The sequence below is a fragment of the Bipolaris sorokiniana genome (assembly GCF_000338995.1).
Source record: "Bipolaris sorokiniana ND90Pr unplaced genomic scaffold COCSAscaffold_14, whole genome shotgun sequence".
Classification (NCBI taxonomy): Eukaryota; Fungi; Ascomycota; class Dothideomycetes; order Pleosporales; family Pleosporaceae; genus Bipolaris; species Bipolaris sorokiniana.
The window spans coordinates 1,164,244-1,190,886 of record NW_006911908.1 but is presented as its reverse complement, the minus strand read 5'-3'; the positions used below and the strand labels follow the sequence as shown (position 1 = coordinate 1,190,886).

The following is a 26,643-nucleotide window of genomic DNA, read 5'->3' as shown; positions in this document are numbered from 1 at the left end:
TATTACAACATGCATAGTAGCCAAAAAAGTGTGTGGGTCTGTGTGTGGAGCATTTTCGCATATTTTCCGTATTACCGTATTGACAAGATGGCAGCGTCACATTGCTGGGGAGCCTGCAGCGAGTCAAGCTGTGCCGCAGTAACGCACCTTGCATTTATGTGCCCACGACAACGACATCTAGGCTGCATATCCTCCTCATACCATGTTTCAGCTCAAGGTACTGATATTTCGTGAATAAAAAGAGATTATGCTTGGTAAAGGTGCCAGCATTGCCATCATTGCGCTTGCTGCGCATCACCCTTCATCTCCAATCATTCTGTTAGTGTCCGTGGTAGCCTGTACTACATACGCGTTTACATAACGTTGGCTTGTAACCCGTCAAACAGCGCCCTAGCTACAGCTGGCTCTTCCTGGCACGTCTCAAAGTCGCTTCACTTTGATGTTTCCGAGCCGAATGTCTGTCCCCCAAGGATAGCATTGATGCGTAGGATGTGATATACGCCGCTCGAGTATTATTGTTGAATCGCAGGCTCAGCAGCACCATGTGCAGGGAAGAAAGCTGGGTGGGCAATGTTCGTACTGCGCGTACTGCGCTTGGCCTTGTTCATGATAGGTGGATTGGACTCTAGCATTGGTTGATGGGGATGACGGGAAGGATCACATGCTAGTAAGCTAAGTTCCCCTACCAAGTCATGCCCAGGCGCGTGTGCGTGTGCGCGCCATGAGCGCTCCCGTAAGAGCGCTCCATATCCCTGCCAGGCCCTGCACTCGGTCATCGGGTATCAGATCCGAAAGAATATGCACTCACGCGATTCAGCAATGACTTCAGGGCAACGAGAGTAACTGTGCACGTGTCGCAAAAGGTGGTTTGTAGATTAGGCACACCGGCCCTCTTTCTCTATGCAATGTAGACCACAGGCGTGGCTGACAAGCCCCTTTAAACAGGAAGCGAGAGAGGCCACAGAGCAATACTCCAAGCCCGAGACTTTGGCCCTCCAGTATTGCTATACTGATAAGATGCTCGCTCCACCAACGGGCGGATACCTGTGCTCGTCCCGCCAGCGGGATAAACCCTTGTGGCCAGTGCTGTGCGTTCATTCACAAAGACCTGAAGCACGCTGGAGTCGTACAAGACGTGGAACTTCAAGGTTTCGAGTATCCCCTTTTCGGCAAAGGGGCTGTCTTTGGCCTGCTGCCTAATCATGAATAGCGTGTGTGGCGCTTCCTCTTGACATGTTCGGATCCCATCTAGAGATGTGGAGCAACTCCGGTCAACTACAATCGTCTCCGCATTCGCATCAAAGTAAACCCGGGTAAATTCCGCTGTAAACTTCGTCTTAGTCCGCGCATTTCCTTTTGTCTCGTCCACGTACTTACCAGCTGAATGTACAATATCAAAGCCCAACTTGGCAGCGCCTTCTTCCAATCTAAAGTCGAGTTCCATCTCCCACTGCGGCCAGGCTACAGGAAACACCAAGACACCGCCGGAGCTTTGCCCCGAAGTTTCCTTCGAGGGAAATCTACAACCTCGTAGCTTGCGCAATCGGGGATTGGGAACTGCGCACAGAGTGATAACAGTGAAGCTCGAGCCATTTGTATCTTCAGGCATCAATTCGACGGAGCCGACAGATTGAAGTGGAGACGACAGGGCTCCGGTGACACCCGCCAAGGCCTGCATCTTGAGAACTCGTGGCAAGGAAACTACGCCAGCCCATCCCTGTCGCTGACGGACTTCTGCATTGAGGTCATCTTCGTGAATCCAGCCGTATATGACTTGCTGCTGTGTTTGCGGATCCCAGAACGAGTTGCCAGCATAGTACAGGCCATGGTCCAATCTGCCTCCAAACCGGAACTTCATATGCACACCCGGCGCAGTCTCGAGGCTACCGCAAAGCCACATTTGCGCATTGGTCGCCCGGAAGTCGCCTTTAGTGCGAATCATGTCATCGGTAGCTAACCGACCCTCGACGCCACAAATGAGAAAGTCACGGCATATCTTGCCATCTGCACTCGTCAGGGAAACAAAGTTACTCACCTCCCAGTTCACGCCAAAATCTCCTGTCCAGCGAGGCGAAGGACAAAAGTTCAAGCCAGGGGCGATCAAAGGGCCAAGGTATTGCCATGCATCCAGTGCATTGGCGTCCACTCGGTAGAGAAAGGCTGTAGGTGTCTTGCCTCGAATTCCTCCTGCTACGACAGCATACAAAGATCTCGTGTCTCGGTTCACCCGTTGCTGATTAACGAGTTTGTCCATGCACGGCCAGGGAGCTACGAATGGATCTCGCCAGCCAGTCACGTCAATGCCGGGTGGAGGCTCTGCGAGGACAGGGTTATTCGCATATCTAGTCCATGTCCTGCCAGAGTCGGTTGATGTGGCCAAAGCGACTGCCTCTGATGTTCGGAAATATGGCCGCGTGTAGTGAATCGGGAGACGAGACACTGATGTATACACCGCTGTCAGGACGCCGTTCTCCGACCCATCGATGGCAGTAGGTACAAGGCAGCCAGTGAACACACCGCCCGAATCGCACTGTGCAGAGGGCTGCATAGATGGGTGATCTGAGACTTTCCATGTGAGCAGATCATGGGATACTGCTGCACCCCAGGAAATGTTGCCCCATTCTGTGCTGTTTGGATTCCACTGGAAACCCAGATGATACTTCTTGTTGACTGGGTCGTATCCAGGGGCGCAAGGGTCGTTGAGCCAGCCACGAGGAGCCACGAGATGTAGGCGTGGTCGCCATCGTTCAATCGGTTCAAGTGTCGTTTCGGAGACCAGAGGGGGGGAGAATACACTCACTCTGGGCATCTTTTTGAAGGTGAAAGGAGTGGTGGAAGTTGCAGTTACTAGCATGTGCGAAGTCATTGCGCCAAAGACTTGGAAGGAGAGTAATTGAGGGGTGTAGTCTATCAGATTTCATCCCATTAAGAAGATTATCCTAGGTAGTTACGGCAAAGTCTTTCAAAGCAACCATAACTGCAGCTACGGGTGAGTGCTGTTACAGGACAGGGTAAACATTGCAGTCAGTGGCTAGGCATTCAAAAGACCCGCGGCCTGGTACTAAGAGCCTCGATGTCGGATCATGGGGATTTGCCCAAAAAGTTGTAGCCCTGGTCAAAATGCGGTTCGTAGCGAGATGGAGATTTGACAAGACGGGTTAAGGAGCGGGGCCAGTGCATATGGGGTGGGTAATGTTGCGGGTTCGGCATTTGCGTTGTTAATGGGACCCCGGCAATTACTACCCCGTGGGACGCACAAGCATCACGTGAGCCCATGCCCAACATCACCTGCAGCTCTATGCGTGTCTGACAGAGCATACGACATCACCTGTGCCATACCACGGACCACCACTCAGCAGAGCAACGCGGAGACTTGAGGCGTTGCTAAGGGAAAGACATATGATGTTTTACTTTCTCCTTACGTAGCTACAATGGGTGAGCAGGTCATTTTCGACAGTACTCTCGTCCGAACTGTCCAAACACGCTCATGCGATCAATGTTTTGTGCACAAGAACAAAGTAGGTTTACTGATGACCCATCCCTGAACTATTAACAAGCACTCTAACTATACCTGTTTCGGCAGTGTAGTCGACATGCACCGTGCCATACATGTGTTGCAAATAATAGACCATGTACATACAAGCGCCGATCCCAGTATCGCCGACGCACACAACTCATGTGGGTCTTTTCAGTGCGTTTATACCGTCATAGTTGATATTTTATTATAATGATCTGGTTATCGACACACGATGAGAGGCCTTGAGACTGCTAGATGCAATGCTAACAGAGATCAAGACCAAGTACCAACCCTCCTGCAAATGAAACATCTTCAAGCTCTACAAGGGTCGAGGCATCTAATCTCAAGACACCAAGCCTCAACATCTCCGATGAGAGAGACTTTGAAGATGGGCCAGCAAGTTCATCACCCGAAATGATAGATATTCAAAATATTGGTACTGGAGAGGCGAGCGAGACCCTCGACGACTTTCTCCAACCAATCAGCCAGCATGCCGATATTGACAGCTTCGACTGGGTCAAATTCAGCATGGCCCCTGGCATTACAAGTCCAGTGCGAGGAGACGCTGTCCCACCTGGAGTTATCCCTTCACTACCTACGAACATTATACCAGAGCCATGTGCAAACCCGCCATGGCCTATGGATAATCAGAACTTCGGGTATCCTCTGGAATCAACTCTCCAGATTTCGCGCCCTGTGACTACTGAAAGCATCTTGCACATTATCAATCTCTTCCTTGACCGACTCCACGCATCAATGCCTTTCTTTGAGCGCTCCTACTTAGTCGATAACATCTATGCCCAACGTCCCCTGTACGATCAGTCATTCAACGCACTTGTTCATGCAATCAGTGCCCTGACTGTCTTCCAGATGATGCAGAAAAGTCATAAAGAGACTCGCTCATCAGTTCACATCGAAAAGGCAGAATGGCTACTCGCAGAAGCCGTGCGACTACATTCTCATGCCGACTTTGGCGAAAACCCAGTCTTGGAGCATGTCCTCACTAGTGTATTTTTGTTCGGTTGTCAGTTCTCCAAGGGTAACCATCACGCTACTAGATTCCGGCTTCGAGAAGCAATTACGCTGGCTGAAACAATGGGGTTGGATGATCCGCAGACGTACGAGAATATCTCTAGGGATGAGAAGAATAGGAGGCTAAGGACGTTTCTTTGTTTGACGGTAATTCATCGGTACGTGGCCATGCAAATGTGCCTCCCCTCTATCATCTATCGCTATCACTAATGCATAATGACAGTGTATACGCAATCCAAAGAGACAGCCCCATAAACGACTACCTCCTCACTAGCAGCCGCCTCCACATAGTCCGCACCACCCTAAACCAACTCTCCACCAACTTCGGCCAACCCGACGAAAAAGTCATCGCAGGCCTCGGCTACATGGTCGACCTAATCGACTTCGTCGACTCCACCTTCGTCAAATGCTGGCGCAACCAATGCTGGAACGAAGCAACCCCCACCCACATCTCCGCAAAGACCGTTTCCACATTGCTGCAACGATACACGGAACCAATGTCCACGCGTGAATCGCCCAACGACGCCCAGCGCGCAGATGTCCTGGTTACGAGACATTGGATCTGCCACATACTGTGGGACCTCGGTTCTCGCCACGGATTCCTGCAAGCGGAAAACGCAGTAGTCCAGATGCGACCAGATTACGCATTAACAATCGCACACGACAGTATCGAGACGTGCGAATCCCTCGATATGACATCTCTAGAATGCCATGGAGTCGGACTGGTAAGTATCTCTTCATATACCCCTTGATGTCGATTGTCGAAGCTGAAAACACTTTTTTTAAGGTTGAGAAACTCTATGATATCGTTACAAGTGCAATTACGGCGACACAACCGACGGGGTTTGGCCCTGCGATGCCGCATTTATCGAGTGCTCCGGGAATTCAGGACAGAAATGCTGTATTGGCATGGCCGGTGGGGTCGGTAATCGAGCCTGCTTTGAATCAAGGAGAAGGGAGCACTTGGGATGAGGAGATAGTGTGCCCGAAAATTACTCCATGTTTAGCTGATTTTGTGAATCGGTTTCTTGTTGTCTTTGCGTCGTTTCGGGGCGGGAAACATCCGTACTTGAGGCCCTATATGCGGATGCTATGTGATTTGGATCTTGTTTGAGTAGCGGGTGGGGTTCATTCATCAGAGCTACATATGGACAGTAATGTTCCTGGTCATCAGGTTCTGCCAAGATTTGCGATGAAAGGGATCATCATGGTCATGATTTAAAGGAGAAAGACGAACTTGGAATAACAAAGGCTTTTCCAGTAAGTAGGATTGGCCATCTTGTAACACAATACACATCGAGAAAACGTTCCATGCATTATTGCAATTGTTACTATCTAGAATACATCTTCATAACGTAATCATATCGAGAAAATTCAAGGCGTCGCCTTTGCTAAGGACCGTTCGAGTCAAGTCAGCCCATTTACAATCTCTCTAGCTGAGAAGATACGCCTCACATCTTCTCAATTTGCGTCACTTGCAACCCAGCCTTGTCTTCGTTCATGAAATTTTCAATGTTCACACTGCACACATAATCTAAGCTTTCTGTCAGCAGAGATTTCTTATATTCGCCCTTGCGTGAGGTCCTCACTTTTGAATTGTCGCGCAGAAATGCGCGCCTCAAACATCTCATCCAGCTCGGCCGGGGTACGTCCCTTAGTCTCAGGAAACCAGAAAAAAGTTACAACGATGCATCCCAGCATCCATCCCGCAAATATGAGATACGTCTTGGGTCCAAGATTGGCACTGACGGTATGTTAGCATGTCAACAGCCACTAACAGGCTAAAGCATAGCCAGACAGGGGAACTTACGGAGCATTGGCAATGTACGGAAAGATGTATTGGACAGCAGTCGAGAAGCAGGCCAAAACAAAGAAGGAAAAAGCACTCGTCTTGTTTCGCAAGCGAGCAGTTGGCATCTCTCCCGAAACGACATATGTCAACGGGCCGAAGCCTGCGGCGAAGAAGAATGCAAACATGCAGCAGAAAGCGGCGATGGTTTGGCTAAGACTCTGATTGTGGAGGTAGTCGGTGAATCCCAAAACACCGATAACCAGGTTGATGAAAAACAAGATGACGAATGTAGTCAGCGCTAGTGGACGTCGACCGACCGCATCTACTACGAACAAGCCGGCTATCGCGCCGCCAAAGGCCAGAATCGAAGTTGCTAGGGCAAGAAGAAACGGGCTGATCTTGCTACCGATAGTAGCGAGAAAAATCACAGCGTAGTTGGTCGCGAATACGATGCCAGAAAGTTGTTGCATGTTGGCAATGCTAAGCGCCAGCAACGTGCGGCGAAGATTGACTCCTTGGAAGATGTGCGTCCACGGTACCTCGACATCCTGGGCCCTCAGCGCTGCCTGTGCTTTCAATGCAGCAAACTCTGCTTCGATTTCCTGTTCATTGTATCCTCTCCGCACCATGCGTAAGCTCTTGAGCGCTCGCGAGTCTTCACTGCGAGTCAGGTAGAAAGTTGGAGAATCATCTACGAAGATGAAGCCAATGACCAGAACGATAGGGAAGGCGGTTTGCAAGCCCATAGGAAACCGGTATGCGAATGGGGTCATATCGGTGCTGACAGCCCAGTTGATTCCGTTGGAAAGCACCGCTGCTGCATCAATGGTGACAATGGACAGTCCGATGAGCACTCCGCGCAGCTCGTCTGGTGCGATTTCAGCCAAAAAGGTCGAACCCATTACGATGAAAAGGAAGATGGCTGCATTAGCCAGCCAGCGCCCAATGACCAGCTGTGCCATGCCAAAAGCAGATGTCTGGATCGCTGCGGCTACAGCACTCAAGACACATCCAAAGATGAGGGTTTTGCGTCTTCCCCACCTATCTCCGCAATATGCGGCGAGAGGAAGTCCGAGAAGGCATCCAGTAGTAGGGACAGCGGTCATAACGCTGATGTCGGTAGACGTGAGAACTGGTCCTTTGGGGCTCTTGCCAGTTCCGAATTGGTGAACGAAAGGCGGCATTGCGAGAATTCCACCCATGACGGAGCCATCGAAGCCAAAGGTAAAGAATACTAGCGCGAGTGTGAAGCTGGAGAAGATCAATCGTGGGTTGTGGATGATGTGCGAAGTCCACGATCGACGCTGCACCGCAACATGTGTTACATCAACAGGTGTCCCCATGATGTCTGAGTAGGATGCTTGATGAAGTATTCGAAGTATTTCGTTGGGTGAATATTCAATCCTGGCGAGCAATCACGTCTTTATGTAGTTTGAATGGTGTACATGTACCTACCCCAGGTTTTCCCCAGACCAACTGGCCAAGGGGTCATCGGCACGTGGAATATTGGAAGGGCGGGGGTCGGGACGTCACTGGTATCGAAACTTAGAAAAGGATGCATAATTCCGGGTTGTATGAAAAACTCCTGGTCGAGTGCTGATAAACCGGTTGCGCGTGCGAAGGTTTATTCATTCGACTGCGGGGATTGTCCATTTCAGGCATAGCGCGGCATGGAGTAGTAGTCGACCCGGGGCATGGAGCAGATGTAACTGCCGAAATATGCCCAGATCACGCGACTGTTGCACTGGCGGAACAACATGGAGAAGCTTACCTTCTACTCAAATCGACAATATATGTATCCTCTTAAAAAGCTCATTGCTTGCTGTCGAGCTGGCGTACGTAGTTGATCAATTATGACCAACAGATCACTCTAAACAACAAAAGCCATCATGATCATTGCAAAAGATGATGCTCTTGATTCATTTCCAGGATACAAATTGGAACACAAAGACCTCGGGCAGCTTATCGGACTTGCGAGAGGGGATGATGTAGTTCAATTCCGCGGTGTCCCGTTTGCTACCATTCCGGCGCGGTTTCGCCAGGCGCATCTTCTGGAGTCACTACCACAACAGCCATTTGATGCCAGAAAATCTGGGTAAGCTAGCGGCATGTAAAAATCATATATTTTTAAGTTTGACAGAACGATAGACCGCATTGTCCGCAACCGTTACTGCCCTTCCCCACCTACTGGGAAGGACCATTACCAGAAGATTTCCCACCACTGCCGGACCCCCCACAGGACGAATTCGGCTGTCTCAATCTCAGTATTACCGTTCCTCGATCCTGTCTTGAGGACGAATCGGCCAGAAAACTTCCAGTTTTCTTCTTCATCCATGGCGGAGCGTTTGTGGGTGGAAAACAGTCTACTCAACTTGCTGGGCGCGAAATCTACGATGGGACAAATTTTGTACGCGCAGGTGTGGCTCGCAATCAGCCAGTTGTAGTGGTTACTTGCAATTACCGTTTGGGTCCGCTGGGGTTTCTTGCATCTGAAGAACTTGCGGCTTTCAACAAAGAATACGGCGAGGCAGTCGGCAACTATGGATTACACGATCAGCGACAGGCACTAGAGTGGTGTAATAAATTCATATCCGGCTTTGGCGGTAATGCTGAAAACGTGACCATTCAGGGCACAAGTGCTGGAGGAAGCTCAGCGCATTATTTGAGTATTTTTCCCGCTCGAAAGTTCAAGAGAGCAATTTTGGCGAGTGGGACGCTGACAGGCATCGGTCCCATGCCCATGCCTTACCAACAGGAAAAGTTCGCCGCATATGTGTCTAGGCACTCTAGGGAAAACAATAAACCAGAAGGAAACCCAGTAAGATTATTGCAATCTATACTTGTCGAGGAACTTGTCAATCCTATTTCAGCTGGCATATACCATCCATATATCGATGGCGACTGGATCCCAGGGGCGACTATGCAGAGTATTACCAATCTTTACAAAGATGAAGCTGCGCCAGATCTTATGATAGGCGCTTGCGATTTTGAGGCAGGTCTTCCTCTTTCTGGTAATGTATCGTGCATATTTGGGGACTAACAACACATTGTAGGCCGATCTCACACAATTACTTCTCCTAGACGACATATTATCAATGAAACCCGCATCCGACAACCGGATGCGTGCAACAATTTATGACCTGACATCATCCAACGGCATGATTATCTCTCCAGAAAAATTTCCAGACGCACACTCCAGTGTCACGGGAGCGTACGACCTCACCTCTGCTCTTGAGCATCCATCGTTTGCAATGTATAAGTGGGCAGAGTTGTTGGCCGATGTGGCATTCAGGGTTCCGCCCCTGCATATCGCAGCCCACCACCCTGCCAACGTCCTACTCTATGAGATTCGCTGTAAGAACCCATATGAAAAGTGGGCTTGGTCATTCGGACGTGCCAATCATGCCGTAAATGACGTGTTTCTCTTTGATGTGGCTTCAGACCTTGTGCCTGAGGAACTGCAAGGTCCGCACGCAGGCAACGTAGCGCAGATTCGAGCTGCGTGGCTGGACTTTTGTTACGGAAAGCTGCCATGGTCGCCATATCGAAAGCAGGACCATAGAATAGGACCAGTGCATGTGTTTGAGCATGGTGAAAATGGTAGAGATGCTGAGAGTTTGGAAGAAGCTGTGGGCGAAACTATGGCGGCACAGTGGAGAGCAGTTTTGAAAGCAAACGAGCGATAGTCGAGATTAATCACGTCTGTTGCGCTCAGCAGATGGCTGGGTAGCTCTTCATTTTTCAATCGTAATACATTGCCACCGATATTGATTGACTTCATGTGTTGTTCTGACTTTTTGTAATCACTTGGTTTGCTCGTTTACCTATACCGATGTTTCGGCAATAATCATGGTTGTATGGAAGAAGTGTTGGGCGATGCGACTCTCAAAAGGCAACATATTAGAGCATCCATGTCTGTCGGTTTCTCAAAGGATGCGTCATCGTATGATGTTGTCGGGAGAGAGAAATTGAGGCGACTTAGGGCAAAGGAAATTTTGTACCAAGTGAGTCTTCGCAATCGACATCAGGGAAGGTGATGCGGCTGACGAGAAGAGAAGAAAAGGGCTGGCACGTGGGCATGACGACAAGCGGTGTTAGCTTTTTCTATGCAAATGATAAGATGGCTGGGGTGGAGTGATAGTGGTGGTTGTGGAGAGAAGGACAAAGGAAGAAAGCAGGGCGCCAAGGCCAACGGGACGGGACCATTTTGGAACGAGGCAGCCTCAGCCGTCGCGGCTACGGCGTCGGCCTCTCCCACAGCCCTCGCGTCATGACTGCTTTGGCCGCTATGAGCAGCATCGACTCTCTCCTCAATCACGACGCCCGCTCCGACCGCCGCCCATCGCTCGCCCATTGCGCCGACATGACCACGACAAGCATCACCACAAGCACATCACCATCACAAACCCAAACACCAAACACCATGACGACAACAACCTCGACCGACGATGCCACCGATGCCCTCACCACGCTGGCGACGCTGGGCAATGGGCAGCAGTATCCCCCCGCCCACACAGAGCCCGCTGCCCTGCAGGACCAAGTGCACGACGCGACTCCAACAGCGGCAATGCCTTCACCCCAGCCCTCGATCAAGCATGAGCCCTCGGGCACGCCGCGTGAAAATACGCCGGCAGCAGGCCCAGCGCACCCAGACCGACAGGCCTCTGTTCCGGGCGAGGACGTCGACTCGGATGCCCTCAAGGCGCTCGAGATTGCAAAGCAAAGCGATCTGGGGCTGCGCAGAAGAAATCAGATAGGCGTCGACGGTCTCCAGTCGCCCGTAGAGTCCAAGCCTGCTCCGGCTTCCGCCAAGAAGCGACCAGCTCCCGCCTCCGCCTCTGCAGCGAGGAAAAAGGGCACGGCAAAGACATCAAAGCCAAACAAGAAGCGCAAGGTCGAGACCGACGACGGCGCTACGCGCTCCGTCACGCCCACCGCCCGCGTCCCAAAACCCCCTCCCCGCGGCTTCAAGAGAAGCTCCCATGCCGGCACCCCCCTCGAGTCCTCGCCCGCCCCCGACAATTCGTCACAGGCTCACGGCTCTGACGATGATGGCGAGTCCTCCGAAGACCACAACCTGTATTGTCTCTGCAAGAAGCCGGACAACCACCGATGGATGATTGGCTGTGATGGTGGCTGCGACGATTGGTTCCATGGCGACTGCGTCAACATGAAGCAGGCGGACGAAGAGCTGGTCGACAGATTCATTTGCCCACTATGTGAAGAAAATGGAAGGGGACATACCACATGGAAGCCCATGTGCAGGCGGGACGGGTGCCGGAAACCTGCGCGTCTAACAAAGGGCAAGGAAAGTAAGTACTGCTCTGACGACTGCGGTCTCCTCTTCATGTCGGAACAATTGCAGCGGACAGCCGGTGCAAAAGGTGCAAACGGGGCAAGAGAAAAACAAAAGAAGAAAAAGAAGACAGCAGACGGCGAGCTCATTGATGAAGAAGAGCCGACTCCGCTTGGCGGCACCTTGCGAGCCAAAGACCTCAAGGCCCTCGTCGACGCGTCCCCCAATATCCAGGCCTTTAAGAATCTGGGGACCGGCGTCCTCACCCCTCCACAAACTGCATCCCCCTCGCGTTCGAATTTCCCTGCCAATGGCGAGGATCTTGCCCTGACCGCCGCCGAAACCGACCGATTAGCCGCTCTACACAAAGAAAAAGTACAGCTAAAGGACAGACTCGAAGTACTCAAGGACCGAGAAAAATTTGTCAGCATGGCAAAAGAGCAAGCGGTTCGCCTCGCCGATCGCGAAAAGATCAAGATCAAGGACTTTTGCGGCTACGACTCACGACTAAGCTGGTCCGACGCAGAGTTCCTCCTCTGGCGCAACAGCAAGCACGGCCGTGCAGTCTTCCAATACTCGACCCTCTCCCCCACCGACGAGCAAGTATCTTCAATACCAGACGCAAACGGCGTCGACACAATGGATATCGAAATCAAAGAAACGGCATGTCTTAAGAAGCGCTGCCAAAAGCATCCCCAATGGCAAAAGCTCAATCTCCAAGATGCGCGGTTTGAAGAGCTGGAAGTCGTGGAGGCAATCAAGGAGTGCGAAAAAGACGAGCAATCAGTGCGTGAGCGTGCGCGACGGAGGGGCGCAAAAGATGGCTTGGCGAAGGAGTTGGCGGGCGGTGACATGTCCAAGGTAGCTCGGAATCGAGACGGTTGGGTCGAGACGGTTAAGACGTGACCTGGTTTGAGCGTTGGTGTGGGGGGGGAGGTTTTATGTGTGGGGTTTTGCATAAAAGTAATTTAAAAAGCGAATGTGTAGACATGGGAAATATTGATATCCTGGCTTTGGCCGTTTGAATAAGAATAAAATCATACAATTGTTCTTCTCTTGTTATTTGCGGGAATAGGTGTACAAGTCAGTATGACCATGTCGATTAGGACACTTCTGTAATTATTTCTAGTTGTTCCAAGTAACAGACGTTGACTCCTACCAGACCATCTGATAACGGGAAGAAGAAGAAGAAGAAGAAGAAGAAAAGTAAAATAGACATGTACATTACAACTGCAAGTATACAATAGCAAGGAGAAGAGGGGGGGGTATCTCGATAACTACAAAAGGAAAAACCAGTAAAGATGGAAACAAACTTCAATCACCACATGCTGTCTGTTGTGTGTTGGCAACCAACACCCCTTAGACAACATGCACCGTCCTTGCCCCATCCTCCACTGCCACACCATCTACCTTCTGTCTCGCACTCATCCCCTCATTCATCTCGCTTCCCACTTTTGTACTCTCCGATTTCCCATCATCGTCAGGTAGACCGTAACTATTCCTCCCTTGACGACCTTCACCACCACGCTGCACAAGAGGAACATCCAACATCTCTCTGTCCCCATGCTGATTCCGTTCCACCGTCGTCGTGGGTGCAGTATTCATTCTATTCATGCTGACTCGCGCCTTGTCCTCCATGCTCTTCTTTGCTGCACTTTGGTGGCCCTCTGTCGTGTCCAGCTCATTAGGATGCACTCGTCCCGGCTTATCGTTGGGCGCGCGCGTATTAGCTCGTCCCTTGGACATCGATCGACGTGTATCCCTTCTCGATACTTCGGTGCTCTTGCGACCGACCCGCTGCCCATCTTTTTCGTCGCCCCGCCCTGTAAGTGAACCGACAAGGCCGTTCTTGTGCCGCTTCTTGTCTTCCGCGATGATCTTTTGCAGTGCGTTCCAACGGACACTGACCTTTTCTTCAATGCTTTCCTTCTTCTCAGCGCTTCCCGTGCTTGCTTGTTGAGCTACATTGCGTGATGTTGAAGTCAGCATCAACTTTTCCTGCTGTCCTTCGGCAATGCGTGCGCGACGGAGGTAGCTGGTCGGCTGATAGCGTTTCATGTATTCGGCGTCTACTCCCTTCATCATGTATGCCATCGGTCCGAGTAAGGCTGCAATATCTTTGAGAACAAAGCCGCCAACTCCAAAGCCCACACCTCGTAAGGCACCCATCACTCCATTCTTTTTCGCCCCATGGTATGGCTGCATGACAAGACCCGAGACGCCATCCCTTACACCGTATAGAAATTCATCACGACCAGCGCGTGTTCCAGAATGAAACCCAGTGACCCGAGGCGGACGGCGGACCGTCTCATCACCGTATAAGCGCGGTGCATTGTGGAAACCTTGAGTGATGGCAAGTGTCACTTCCATAGGGAAGCGAGCAATGGCATGTCCAGTCTTTCGGAAGCCAAAAGCAGCCTCGCGTCCAAGTTCATCAGCCAAGTCCTCGCTAGGCTCGGAAATCTTCGAAAGGGTTGTCTCATTGCGGGTAGGCTGCGGTCTGCTACCGTTTTGTTGATTTTTCACATCATGCTCGACTTCCTCAGAGGATCCAGCATCTATCTCCGATCGTGCAGCCTTCTTGTGGTTGTTGCCTTTTTGTAGCCTACGCTTCTTTTCCTTGATCTTCTCTCTCTTTCTAATGCTCTTGCCAATTTCAACAGGCATACCGCCGACACCGGCAGCAGCATCCGAGAAAGAACTCATGAGACTACCCCAGACTCCAGTGATGGGCTCGCCAGGTCCACCAAAGTCGTTCCATTCGTAATGACGGACAAGGCGTAACTCGCTCCATTTGAGCTTCTTCTTCTCAACCAGTATTTCAGCGGCCAATGCAGACAGCTTGACGTGCGTGTTTTTGATCTTCCAGACAGCAGCACGGTTATCGAGGAAGTCGCATCGCATACTTCCCTCCCCTGAAAGTGGCAATGACCGATGGAATGAGCGCACAGCGTTGAGCGCACCGTCACCCTCTTTGGCAATGCTGTCAGCGATCTTCTTGACATTTTCCTTGGCTTCTTCTGTGAGACACTGCTTGATACCCTCGGCCAAACGCTCGGGTGTGAGTTTCTTGTAGGGTATGCATTCGTGCGCCCCTGCCTTTGCTTTGCTGACCATTGCACCCCAAAAAGGCTGGTCACCAAAGAATGGAACAATCATCGTCGGTATCCCGCACTTGAGGCCAATGGCTGTAGTTCCCGCTCCACCGTGATGTACGACAGCACTACAGCGAGGGAAGAGCCAATCGTGAGGAGTATTTTCAAGCATAAAGACGTTGTCTGGGCAGTCAGCGTTCGAACCGAAGCCACCCCAGCCCTTGGACACCAGAGCACGACAGCCGACTTGCTTGACGGCCTCGAAAATCAGCTCAGTGAATGCATCTGGATCGTCAACGACAATCGAGCCGAAACCAATGTATACAGGGGGAGGTCCATCGTCTAGAAACTTTTGCAGCTCGGCTGGCGGCTTGAATGAAGACGCAAGGTCAAGGAAAACAAACCCAGAAATGTCAATTTCTGGACCCCAATCCTTCGGCTTCGGTATAAGGCTTGGAGACCACATGTACGTGTATGGGACCTTGAGTCGATACAGTTGGCCGGGCGCCCATATTTTACTGACTTCCTCGAGATGCAGGATTTGAGTACGGAAACGATTGATAAGGTCGCCTAGACCCTGCCACATCATCATCTCGACTAGCGGGTAAGAAATGAAGTTGCTATACGTCGCTTCGACATTACTGGATTTGATGTTTGCGAGCGGATGAGGGAATTGGCTCGTGGGTGTGTATGGAAAGCTTATGCACGTCAATGACAATCTTTCTGCATAGGTTCTGATACGTACGTGAACATCATGTGGAGTGGAATACCCAGCTTCTCAGCAATGTGCTGTGGTGCAATGCTAGGAGGGTTGGCGATAATGGCATCGGCAACAAAAGGAGCTCTATCACCCACTGAAGGAGGTTAGCTCAAGAAAGACTAAAGACCCCTGTCGTTACTTCACGAGACACAATTGTTCATTGGTCCCATTTCCTCGCGAGGGATTCGCAAGTGAAATAGACATGACTTACTCATCTTTACATTGGTCGTGTCAGTCTCATCATCTGTCGCATTGATACATGCACGCCACATGCCCTGGAACATTTCGTACATCTGCGCTCTCCTGCGGCCAATCTCTCCCTCCTTTATCGTTTCGATATTGGGTATAAGACCTGGATTCTTGACCATGAAAGCCATCAACTCTGCTGGGTTGCCACCAACCGAGAAGAACTCCAAGCCCGAGTCTTTTTCAACAAAGTCCCTGAATGCTGGATGTGTGGCCAGACGCACCCGATGCCCATAGTCCTCTTTGAGAATCTTGCCTATCCGAATGAAAGGCTGAATGTCTCCGCGTGACCCGATAATGATGATAACTATGTTAAGCTTCACTCGCCTTGCAGGATCGTGCTCCATCTCGTCATCTTCCGGAGCAACCTTGGTGGCGTCTATGTCGTTGTAGAATTCCGGCCCGCGGTCCTCATCGTTGCCGTGTTTCTTTACGATGGTCCCCAGAGCCTTTGCAATGTATCCGCTACTCAAGTTCTTTTCGAGAATGCTCAGTTTCAGCCGTCCGTCTGCTCGTGAAACCCTGGCCTTTGTATTGAAGTGTTCGTTGGCGATTCGGAGTCGAGAGAAGGGACGTGATTTACGAGTTGTCTGAGTAGTAAGCTCGTCGGCATGGCCAAGACTTTTATTGTGTGAGTAGACATCCTCATCAGAGGAGGAGTCTGAAGAATCAGTGTCAGCGTCAAAGGTTATGGTCGCGTGCCGTTCTGGTTGCATTGGCCTCTTCTGTTGTGGCTGTTGTTCCTTTGCGAACAGCGAGTGCTTTACAGAGGGCTTGGGTCGCTCGGTCGCCCATCTTTGCTGTTGTGCTGGACGCGACTTTTGGGTAAAGTAGTCTTGGTTGCTCGGTGTGGTTTCCAAGGGTGCGCGCGTCCCGTTTCCGTAGTCTTTTCGCGAGACGCTCTCCTGTTGTACCATTTCTGCAGCCGGGGTATCTTCAACGGGCGATGTCGCATGGGATGTCGTCTTGGGTTCATGGCCAGGGATATTCGGGAAAGACGGCTCTTCAATGACCATGCCCACAGGCGCGATACCGCCTTTGTCTTGAGGCGAAGACATAGTTTCTGCCGTGTTCCCGGTAGGCATACAAATGGGGTCAATGGCTCGGTGGGTCGCGCAGTTTGGAAATCAACAACACGTACAGACTCGAGCAGTGACGGAGTGATGATGGTAGCGACAGGACAGCAAAGAGCAAAAGGTTCAAGCTAGATTGGCTAGCCGCTCCACTTGTCTGCAGGCGATGACAATTGCTCTAGTGATAGCAATGCTCGTCCCAATGCAGTCAACCAACGTGTGCAAAGGGGGGCCACAAGTGCAGATGGTGTCGAATCATGGTGGCAGGAGAATAGATGGGCAGGGCTAGGCCAGCAGGAACCGCAGGCGGCATGACATCACACGCGCATATGGGTGAGCCGGCAAGCGGCCCCGTGGAAACTAACAGCTTGTGGTTTGATTGGTTAGAATGTGACCTTGTGCCTGGGCGTTTTTAGCCGAGAGACGAGTCTGAGGCTGGAACTCACAGGTGCAGGAGCTGATTTGGGGCCAGAGTATATACACAAATATATCATGCGCTGTTAAATTGGAGTGAATCGCATAGTGCCGTTGGAATACCCAGCTGGTAGCATCCTGGCCTAGCTGCATATCTTAGTTCGCAGATGCATCGACGGCGATCTGGTAGCGCACTAGTCACGTTCCAGAAGACATCTTAGCGGCACCCAGGCTATCCAACATACTCTAGACAGTCTTGACAGCCACAGCAACTAAATTGGAAAGGAAGCGACTTCGACACTTGTCCAAAGACATTGCTCCCTCGTTCTTTGTACTGTATATACCATACATGCCAAAACCTAGCCACGTGATCTTAGCAAATTGGGCAAAAAATAGAAAGTGAAAGTTGCAATATAGAACCAAAAACATACGACAGCGGGGATTCGCTAGTGGTCACCCACCTAACTACTAATCCGCCGGTACAAAGCTTGTATAGGGCAGATCGAACGGGATGCCTAATTCTATTTGTCCTATGGTCGTATGTACCATAACAGTGAAAATGAATCTGATACACGGGCGAAAATTTCGTTTTTGCTGACTTGGTCTGAGATCCAAGGAGGCTCACGTGGTGTTATCGATAACTCAAATCTACCAGCTGAGTAACATGTATGAATAGCTTCGTATGTAATGCTAAATATTCAAGGGTGTTAGCAGAGATTTAGTGTCTCGCAATTATATATAAGAGTGGTAGTTGTATTATGATCCCCTAGTCGGTGCGATGGAGCCTATCCTTGGCTAATCATGATCCACCCAAGCACCTAATGATAATACCATAAAGAGCTATTGAAGCTAAGCCACATACCACACGAGCCCTTCATTGTGCATTCGCTTTTGGTACCATCTCAACAACAATCAGCGTCCGATGCCTAGGGTGTACAGCGTCGCCTTGACAATGTCTTGTGCCCATCCAAACCAACCCCTGCCCGCCTGAATCGAGTTTAGAATCTTGACAAAGTTGCGGTTCCACTGGTCCTGGTCCTCCCACTCGTCCGCATACGGCTCGAACAGGGCCGTCTCAATACTGTTAGGGTCATCGGGCATGGTCAAGTCCCATTCGCCTGTCGGGTTCTGACGAACATGTACCTTTGGCCCTACGCAGAGTGCACGTCCCAGGATGCGCGAGTCGGCTACAAAGCGCGTGCCAGCATCAACCACATCCTCAACTTTGCCCAGAGCGCCGCCTGCAAGGATGAAGCGTGCTCCCGCTGTCACAATGGGCGTGTCGATGAAGTAAGGACAAAGCAGATTGATGCGTATGCCCTGCACGCCGCTGCTAGCGCGGAGGGTCCTGAACAAGCCGAGCACAGCATGCTTGGCTGCACAGTACTGTGGCTGAATGGCAATGGGACAGAGAGATGCCACCGAGCCAAGTAGAAGCAGGTGACGGTCGCGGGGCGAAGTTGTCGAAGGCTTCGCGTTGATGCTACAGGGCGAAGAGCCCGGATTCCTGGGCAGCCAGAAGTAGGCCAGGTGCGTCGTATAGAGCACGCCGGTGAGGTTGACGTCGATAATGTTGAATTTGGGTGGGGGTGGTTGAGCAGCGTCCAGGCCAGAGCCTTCCTGGAGTATGTCGCGGCCGGCAATGCCTGCGTTGGCAACCACACAGTCGATGCCGCCGTGGGGGCTCAGTCTGACCGCCTCCTTGAATAGATTGACTTGAGACTGCCAGTCGGTTACGTCGCAATGCACAAAGTGTGCTTTTGCATTGCCACTGGCCTGGGCATTGATGCGGCGACACAAGCCATCGCCTTTGGACACATTGATGTCGCCCACAATGACCGTCGCACCGCTAGCCACCCACTTCTCAACGAAGCCTGCTCCGAATCCACTCGCTCCGCCCGTGATGAGGATGACCTTGTCCGTAGCCCAGGTAGCATCGTACGACGCCGTGATATCAAGCGGCGGCGACTGGAGGATGTTTGTTTTCTGGGGCTTGTACTCGTCCATTGTGGTCGCGGGTTTGTGTGCAGTGTCTTGTGGGGAGGGGGAGGCCTTGGGACTATTAGTACTACCAATACGTACGTCGGCAGTAAACAGCTGCTGCACTAGCAACATGTCGTGCATGCCTTGGCTAATTTCAGCCGCAGACAAGAACTAGACAGATGCACATGCTTGTAAAAGTCGTGCTCTCTCCATGATTCTTACAAAAGGTACACAGCCATTGGACAATGCCTAGTGCACGGCTGAACCTCTCAAAGACTCGCTATAGTGCTGACAGTATATCAGCATATGCCCCCACTGCAGATTATGGTAATATTCCAATTTTGCATTCGGCCAGCCCACTAGTACTATCCAATAGAAGCCTTGATAGTAATACAGACACCTACTTTTCGATTACTCGTCAACATTCCTTGTGCACACGTCAGCGCTACTCTTCTTACCAGCTCTGTTCTATATACAAACTCCATGTGTCATCACAATCCGCCTTTGTAAACACTCTCTGCGCTTCCCAAAACCAATACGCATTCTCTCTATCATATCATATCGAAATTGGAATGCATCTCTCTAAACTTGCAGCACTCTTGGCTAAGCATAAGCGAGATGGACCATACCGAAGTATTTGGCTCGGTAAATCATACTGACTGTTATGTGGATACAGACGTCATAATTGAAGGCGACAGTTTCCTTGGGCTGTAATGTTTCCACTGTCTTGTCGCAGATAATAGTAGTACGGATGCTTTTGATCTTGATTGGTGCCGCGTACAGCTTACGGCATCTTGGGCGTATTGCAAGATTGCAAGTATAGAGAATAATAATACCACACACATGAGTCCGCAGTGAAATTACATCGTATGCACCCCTACCCAAGTGCTTGTCGATGGAGTGCTATGGCGGTGCTCGTCTGGCAGCGCCGTTATTGTACCTGAATTCCAGGCCGCAACCCCTGCGAAAATCTCGTCACCCCTCCCCCCACCATGCCCCCGAACAACATTCACTACGCCCCTCAATCGCCCACAATGTCCACCCCCAATGTCTTGCCAACCCGCCTCGTCGCAACTCTCTTTCATAAAACCGGGCCCATCGACTGTCTAACCGACTTTGAGGTTGTGCTCACGACAATCGTCCCAGGCTTGCAGCGCGACTCCATCACCACCAAGAGACTGGAAGCAACCAGGCAATGTCGCGTAGCCGAGCTGACTTTTCCACTCCTCGGCCCTGAGGTCATCACACTCGACAGCCTGCGGAGGCACGAGGCCGTCGCACAATTCGAGCGCCAATGGAGTGTCGAGTGTGTCTTTCAAGCAGACACAATCTACCGGCGCTACAAACGACTTGCCGTCTTTGACATGGACAGCACCTTGATTCAGCAAGAAGTCATTGACGAAATCGCCTCACTGATTGGTGTTGAGAAAGAAGTCTCCGCCATCACGGCTGCAGCCATGAACGGCGAGCTAGACTTTGAGGCCAGTCTGCGCGCGCGGTGCAAGTTGCTGAAAGGTGTGCCAAGCACCGTCTTCGAAACCCTAAAGTCAAGGATAACGCTCAACGAAGGCGTCAAGGAGCTCATCACTGCACTCAAAAGACTGGGGTTCAAAACTGCCGTTTTGAGCGGAGGCTTCACGCCCTTGACCGGCTGGATGGGCGAGCAGCTCGGCCTAGACTATGCCTTTGCTAACCATCTTGTTGTCGCCGACGATGGAGCTACCCTCACGGGCGAATTGACAGGCGAGATTGTGCATGCACAAAAGAAACGACAACATGTGCTTGAAATTGCCGACAAAGAGAACATACTTTTGGAGCAAGTAGTATGCATCGGTGATGGCGCCAACGATCTTCCCATGATGGGCGTAGCTGGTCTTGGCGTTGCCTTTCATGCAAAGCCAAAGGTGCAGGTGCAGGCTCCTGCCCGCTTGAACTCGAAGAGCATGCTGGACGTTCTATATCTCTTCGGTGTATCCAAAGAAGAGCAAGAAGTCTTGCTACAACAATAATCGCCAAAATATAGATCTCGTTAGTCACGCTACCTGTAACTTCCACACTCGCGTGTTTTTCTGCATAAGGTTTATATCAACTATAGGCCCTGGATTGCACTGTCTGCAATTATCACTATGCCAATGGCCATTGTTGAAGAGTAACAATTTATCTGTATACTGATAATCAGCTCATTTAAGACTCGAATAGTATACATAACGTTTATCAACAGAGCGCCTTGTATAAATGGTTCTTGTCCATGGTCGACTGTTCAACTCTCAATACACAAAACATTATCATCCAATGGAACACCGATAGTTGTCCTCAAGTTCCAGATTATTTTCCAACACCATTGACTGTTCACAAAAAATACCAGTTCATGACAATAGACATCACTCATGGAAAGTAGCATGTGGAGCAAGAATCAGAAAACTAAATGATTTATATGACAAGAAAGTATGGAGCCTCGAGTATATACAGGGGAAAACTAGCAGTCAAAGTAGCCCAGTCCCCAGGAAAGCCCTTGAGAAAGATTGTACAGTAGCCCGGAAGCCAAAGAAGGGGGGGTTGTGGTAGGCAAGTCGCCCATCCACCATCATCGTTCACGCATCACCGTTGAACCTTTTTTATCATACCAGAGCGCGAGACGCTTACTGGCATTGGGAGTAGTAGGGGTTCATGGTCTTGCAAGAGCCCTTGGCGCAGCACTTGGCGCCATTGAAGCCAGCGCCACCGCACTGGGCCCACTGAGCAGCGCAGCCAGCAGCGGGAGCAGGAGTGGCAGCAGGAGCGGGCTTGGTGGCGAGAGTGGTGGCAGCAGGAGCAGCAGGGGCGTTGTTGGCAGGGGCGGCAGGGGAAGAACCAGCGCTGGCGGTTCCAGCACCTCCCTTCCAGACGGTAGGACCGGGCATGGGGAAAGCCTTGCGGCCGTTGTAGATGCTGAAGTTGGCGTATGGGTCAGAGGCCTTGTAGGCACCGGGGAACTGTAGCGGTCGTTAGTAAGTAAAGAAGGAGTACGGTTTGTGTGAAGAGAAAACTTACCTTGACAGTGGGACCGGGGGTACCGCTGCCGCCACCCTCAACCTTGATCTGCATGCAAGAGACGTAGTGCTCGGGCTGGTTGACGTGGGAGCGGTGAACACCAATGTGCTCGAAGCGGGCGAGGTACTCTCCGTTGGGAGTGTCCTTGGGGATCCTGGCCGAAATGTAATCCCTGTTGTAATCGCACCAGGCGGTAGAGGTGAAATCGCCGCCATCGCAGACACCCTGCTCGTGGATCTTGAACCAGGCGCCGTCCTTTCCGTCAAAGGTCTTGACACTGCTGGGGGCCTTGGCCATGTAGACAAATTCGGGACCGGGGTGCTGGAACTTGGCGCCGACAGCGAGCTTGAGGCGGATCTCGTCACCAGCCTTGACGGTCAGGACATCGGTCTTGCCGGCAGAGGAGAAAGCACCCTGGTTGCAGACGATATCGGGACCATCGATATGGGAGTTGTCGCGGATGTCGGCCGCGGGGTTGGAGGAGAACTTGATGGGGTTGTACTTGGTAGCACGAGTCGACTGGCGAACGTACTTGAAGGCAGGCGTCTCGACTCCACCGACAATGGCCTTGTCCATGAAGTAGTGAGCGGAAGCCACTTGGGCGACGGCGGCGATAAGAGCAGCGGAGAACTTCATTCTGAACTAGCAGTAACGAATGTTTTAGATGGTTGGTTGAAAAGAAGGTGATTTGCGAAAGGCAAAGAATCGAAAAGAAGGACTGAAAAGAATGTAAAAGACTGCTGGTTGATGAACTCAGAGGCTGATGAGGATATGATGGAGGAGACATCTCTGTATATTATATACACAGCTCCAGCTGCCTTATCCTCCCGTGCCTCTCCACCCGTGGCCATACCACCGGTCGTCTCGACTCAGGCAAGTTGTTTGGACGGACATTCATTTGCCCGATCAAACAATGCACAATTGTGGTTCTGAAGCGTTCCTTTGCAGCTTGTCCGCCGTACCAAGCCTCTTGGTAGTGGTCCTCTTCATTAGCGAATATCGTATCCTAGGCTATAAGAAGGGTAGTGGCGCTTGTGCAGCCTGGTGGCACACATGGGAAGGATGAAACACGGCGGGTCCAGCCAATCACGCCAAAGTCGTAAACGACCTAGACTTGGCCTGCTGGGGCCAGCAATAAACACCAAGTTTCAGCATCACGCTGTCAAAACACGGATTCCTGGGAGCTCAGGCTCGACGCGGATTAGCTCGCAGTGGGGTCGTGATCCGTCGAAATTTCCGCTCTTCATGCAGCTCGCTTTCCGCTGGCATTCTTCGATGCTTCGATAGAAATAATGGCAAATGACGGTAGCGAGATACAGGGGGGAACGCTGCCGCTCCACGGAAGCGCGGCACTTGGCGATTTGACGTCCATGTAAACTCATAGCATGACATGAGCGGGCCGTCGTGCTAGTTCGTCCTCTGCTTACTCGGTTCATCCACATTCTTGGCAACGCGGGCACGTTGCGGGTCATGACAGACGATAAAGCAATATACACAGCTTGGTCAAAACACTATAGAAGGTCACTCTGCAACTACTAGTTTTTTCACAAACCACATATTTACTATCTCTCGGGCTTGTTGTGAGACCAATTCGGGCTTATCACTTCTGGGCAAAAGCGAGTCACAAGACTGTGTAGCCTTGCAAACCTGTTTGAAAGAAACAAAAATGCAAAAAACAAAGAGGATGAAAATTCGATGCCGTGCAAGAGACGGGCCATGAATCGTGTGTGTGGAAACCCAGCGTTTCGTTCCCCGTTCCAAACGCCACCTGCACCCTGCCAGGGGCGAGACGCGGAGTGGGCGACTTTCGAGCAAAGCTTCACCTTGGCACCCGCACGTCACAGAAACGACTGCGTGCAGCTAGCTTGTCGTGTATTAATAACTTGGCCCAAATCGCGCAAGTCTTTCACAAAGAGCTATCGTTCTGGAATATCGAATGATCTTGGCCTAATATGAGCGAGAGAGTAGCACACCGTGGAAACTCCGAAAACTGCCAGGCATCATCGATGCCATGGCAGATACGACGAGGCTCCGTGGTACGCTGTCGATAGGAGAGAGAAACGTGAAGCGAGCTCTCACGCCACTATGTGATGATTGGATAGCGCGCGCTACGAGACGGCATGAATATGCGTTTTGGCAGGATGGGGGGAAATCCTGCGGCGCGAACCGACATGACGCGCTGTCATCACCAAGATAGATAGGGATGCCTCGGAATCAGCATGAAAAAGCCAAGGTCACAGTATGTTTCACCGCTTCCTACGAATATAATTGAGACAAAGTGTCTTTTTTTCTTTCACAAAGATACAAAATACCATGGAATGCCAGTTGGTATGACGACAAATTCATTTGCCCTTTCTTTCCTCCCGTGTGTTCCGGGTCCCACCTATTTCTCTCTCGATGTGAACTTTACATACGGTGGAATCTTGGGGGCTTGGACTTGTTTTCTATTGAAGTCGTCGTCAGGCACCTTGAACAGACGGTTGCCGTTCTTGTCAACAAGCTGAAAGTCGAACGAAGCGACAAAGTACGCTGTGACCATTGTTATTTCTAGAGTGGCGAAGCGCATGCCGACTACGAAACAGATTAGTTCAGGAGATCAATACATATGGAGTCGGTGTACTTGCGGCATGGATGCATTCCGGATCCCCAGCCCACGTAGCCATGCGGCCTCTTTGTGTCCTCGGCACGCTCTGGCATATACCTTGATGGATCCCATTCGTATGGGTTGGTGTAGACTTCGGGATTGAGGTGGATGTCGTACGAAGGATATGCGACGACGGCGCCGCCAGGGATGACCTCCTTGCCGTTACCAAGCGGGATGTCATCACTGGTCATGTTCTTCCGGAAGTAGACAGTGATTATATGCAGGCGAATCAAGTCACGCAAGCACGCATTAATGAGAGGAAACTCTGATTCCCATGCTTCTATCGGAATGTCATCGAGCTGTTGGCGTAGAGGAGCAGTGGTATCCCGGGCGTACTTGGCTGCTACCTTGCGTACTTCTTGCCGTACCTTGTCCTGCCACTCTGGGGCAGCTGCCAAGTAGGAAATGAGCCATCCAGAATTGACGGTAGAGTTGACCATGCCTGCAAAGACTGCGCCGAAGACGAAGAGAGTGATTTTAAAGATGCTGTGGCCTTGGTCAAGCATAACTTGCATCGCGTCGTAGGGCTTCTTGTCGCTCGTAACACGCTTCTTGATCATGCTCTGGAGCATGAAGAATAGGCATGCACTAGTGTACAACTTTTTCAAGGCACCAAGCGATGGAAGCTTGGGGAACAGGATGGACATGGGACTCGCGGGAACGACTATGCTCTCAAACATGCTCTGCGTCTGTTTAAGCTTTTTTGGATCGCTGAGGAGCTCATTTGGGCCAAATGTGCCCATAGTCAACTTATAAATGGCGCATGCCATGCTATCAAAGGCGTCGATTATTCCGCTGGGCTCTTTTTGAATAGTGTCAATAGACTCATTAATCTTGGACTTGAGGTCAGGTAGCTTGTTTTGGAGATACTGTCCTTTCAATAGTTGCGAGAGGCGAGAGGCAAACCACTTGTCTATGCCTTCATCCGTTTCCTGACTATTGTGTAACTTCTCTGCGCTGGTTGGTGCGCCATCGATGTCAGCGTAGCCTTCGGCCAGACGTAGCTGTCTCGATTCGAAAAACATTTTTCGTGCCGTGTCACCCGATAATCCGATGACCATGTTAGGCCCTGCATGGAAGGAGAAATTGCCTGTCTCTGATTGAGATATACATTCCTTATACCAGTCCCACCTTCGCTTCCAAAATCCCCATGGGCCAATTACTGGGTAGTTGTCACGAACCTCAGGTGGTGCATTATGTGGGATCTGGCGGGTGAGAAGCTTGTGGGCGACTGTGGAGAGGACGGTGATAGCGATGATGGCGATGTAGACGAAGATGACCGCGGTGCACAAGAGGATGAGCAGGGAGGAGGACATCCCATATGGAATAGAGTCGAAGATGGCCATTGGAGCTACTGCAGAGTCGAAGGTTTTCTCGTGTAGCAATGGAAGATTCAACACTTAACGGCTGTCGACCAGTATGTCACCGGCTGCTGTATTAGCTTTATAAATATCAACAGCAGGAGAGTAACCCCTTCAGGACAGTTTGCTGTTACGCTTGCTTTCCGAGCATCGTCTTCCCGTCTGTCGGCAATATTTGACCAATCGCTACAGTCAAGACTTGAGAAGTATACAACTTTGCTTCGACGAGGCATAAGCCATATCCGTCACCTCCCGGTCCAACCACTACCCCGGATCGTCCATTGCTGACCACCTTGCAAAACCTTAATTCACTAGTTTCCCTCGCTTACAGACCTTCGGCATGCTGGCTTGTAAATTTTGGCTATTCCAGAGTTAGATGCCAAGTAGGATTAGTACATGC

General features: G+C 51.1%; 11 protein-coding genes across 11 annotated transcripts; 4 read left to right on the top strand and 7 right to left on the bottom strand.

Moving 5' to 3' along the window:
- Nucleotides 1-937: 937 nt before the first annotated feature.
- COCSADRAFT_346089 (glycoside hydrolase family 32 protein) lies at nucleotides 938-2,809 on the bottom strand (the record flags this gene model as incomplete). The annotated part of the gene is made up of 2 exons (XM_007705806.1): nucleotides 938-1,323; nucleotides 1,378-2,809. 2 exons carry the CDS (start codon nucleotides 2,807-2,809, stop codon nucleotides 938-940), a joined length of 1,818 nt encoding a protein of 605 aa, XP_007703996.1.
- A 1,553-nt stretch (nucleotides 2,810-4,362) lies between these two features.
- COCSADRAFT_150909 (uncharacterized protein) lies at nucleotides 4,363-5,776 on the top strand. Its single transcript, XM_007705805.1, has 3 exons — nucleotides 4,363-4,707; nucleotides 4,773-5,274; nucleotides 5,337-5,776. The coding sequence occupies exons 1-3, from the start codon at nucleotides 4,388-4,390 to the stop codon at nucleotides 5,661-5,663; spliced, it is 1,149 nt and encodes a 382-aa protein (XP_007703995.1). The 5' UTR covers nucleotides 4,363-4,387; the 3' UTR covers nucleotides 5,664-5,776.
- Nucleotides 5,777-5,929: 153 nt separating this feature from the next.
- On the bottom strand, nucleotides 5,930-7,533 carry COCSADRAFT_125842 (uncharacterized protein). Its single transcript, XM_007705804.1, has 3 exons — nucleotides 6,360-7,533; nucleotides 6,139-6,293; nucleotides 5,930-6,083 (listed from the first exon to the last, which is right to left on the bottom strand). Exons 1-3 carry the CDS (start codon nucleotides 7,523-7,525, stop codon nucleotides 6,001-6,003), a joined length of 1,404 nt encoding a protein of 467 aa, XP_007703994.1. The 5' UTR covers nucleotides 7,526-7,533; the 3' UTR covers nucleotides 5,930-6,000.
- Nucleotides 7,534-8,230: 697 nt separating this feature from the next.
- COCSADRAFT_150903 (uncharacterized protein) lies at nucleotides 8,231-10,063 on the top strand (the record flags this gene model as incomplete). The annotated part of the gene is made up of 3 exons (XM_007705803.1): nucleotides 8,231-8,436; nucleotides 8,490-9,352; nucleotides 9,423-10,063. 3 exons carry the CDS (start codon nucleotides 8,231-8,233, stop codon nucleotides 10,025-10,027), a joined length of 1,674 nt encoding a protein of 557 aa, XP_007703993.1. The 3' UTR covers nucleotides 10,028-10,063.
- A 525-nt stretch (nucleotides 10,064-10,588) lies between these two features.
- Nucleotides 10,589-12,745, top strand: COCSADRAFT_40319 (uncharacterized protein). Its single transcript, XM_007705476.1, has one exon. It carries the CDS (start codon nucleotides 10,612-10,614, stop codon nucleotides 12,541-12,543), a length of 1,932 nt encoding a protein of 643 aa, XP_007703666.1. The 5' UTR covers nucleotides 10,589-10,611; the 3' UTR covers nucleotides 12,544-12,745.
- A 247-nt stretch (nucleotides 12,746-12,992) lies between these two features.
- Nucleotides 12,993-16,813, bottom strand: COCSADRAFT_125833 (glycosyltransferase family 1 protein). Its single transcript, XM_007705802.1, has 3 exons — nucleotides 15,704-16,813; nucleotides 15,478-15,586; nucleotides 12,993-15,430 (listed from the first exon to the last, which is right to left on the bottom strand). The coding sequence occupies exons 1-3, from the start codon at nucleotides 16,794-16,796 to the stop codon at nucleotides 12,997-12,999; spliced, it is 3,636 nt and encodes a 1,211-aa protein (XP_007703992.1). The 5' UTR covers nucleotides 16,797-16,813; the 3' UTR covers nucleotides 12,993-12,996.
- A 1,064-nt stretch (nucleotides 16,814-17,877) lies between these two features.
- COCSADRAFT_40318 (uncharacterized protein) lies at nucleotides 17,878-19,272 on the bottom strand. Its single transcript, XM_007705475.1, has one exon. It carries the CDS (start codon nucleotides 19,230-19,232, stop codon nucleotides 18,138-18,140), a length of 1,095 nt encoding a protein of 364 aa, XP_007703665.1. The 5' UTR covers nucleotides 19,233-19,272; the 3' UTR covers nucleotides 17,878-18,137.
- A 956-nt stretch (nucleotides 19,273-20,228) lies between these two features.
- COCSADRAFT_40316 (uncharacterized protein) lies at nucleotides 20,229-21,238 on the top strand. The gene has a single exon (XM_007705474.1). It carries the CDS (start codon nucleotides 20,243-20,245, stop codon nucleotides 21,215-21,217), a length of 975 nt encoding a protein of 324 aa, XP_007703664.1. The 5' UTR covers nucleotides 20,229-20,242; the 3' UTR covers nucleotides 21,218-21,238.
- A 294-nt stretch (nucleotides 21,239-21,532) lies between these two features.
- COCSADRAFT_245819 (carbohydrate-binding module family 1 protein) lies at nucleotides 21,533-23,009 on the bottom strand. The gene is made up of 2 exons (XM_007705801.1): nucleotides 22,239-23,009; nucleotides 21,533-22,180 (listed from the first exon to the last, which is right to left on the bottom strand). The coding sequence occupies exons 1-2, from the start codon at nucleotides 22,872-22,874 to the stop codon at nucleotides 21,848-21,850; spliced, it is 969 nt and encodes a 322-aa protein (XP_007703991.1). The 5' UTR covers nucleotides 22,875-23,009; the 3' UTR covers nucleotides 21,533-21,847.
- A 234-nt stretch (nucleotides 23,010-23,243) lies between these two features.
- COCSADRAFT_245812 (uncharacterized protein) lies at nucleotides 23,244-23,813 on the bottom strand. Its single transcript, XM_007705800.1, has one exon. It carries the CDS (start codon nucleotides 23,708-23,710, stop codon nucleotides 23,393-23,395), a length of 318 nt encoding a protein of 105 aa, XP_007703990.1. The 5' UTR covers nucleotides 23,711-23,813; the 3' UTR covers nucleotides 23,244-23,392.
- Nucleotides 23,814-24,601: 788 nt separating this feature from the next.
- COCSADRAFT_346074 (uncharacterized protein) lies at nucleotides 24,602-26,214 on the bottom strand. Its single transcript, XM_007705799.1, has 2 exons — nucleotides 24,863-26,214; nucleotides 24,602-24,809 (listed from the first exon to the last, which is right to left on the bottom strand). Exons 1-2 carry the CDS (start codon nucleotides 26,196-26,198, stop codon nucleotides 24,622-24,624), a joined length of 1,524 nt encoding a protein of 507 aa, XP_007703989.1. The 5' UTR covers nucleotides 26,199-26,214; the 3' UTR covers nucleotides 24,602-24,621.
- Between the last annotated feature and the right edge of the window lie 429 nt (nucleotides 26,215-26,643).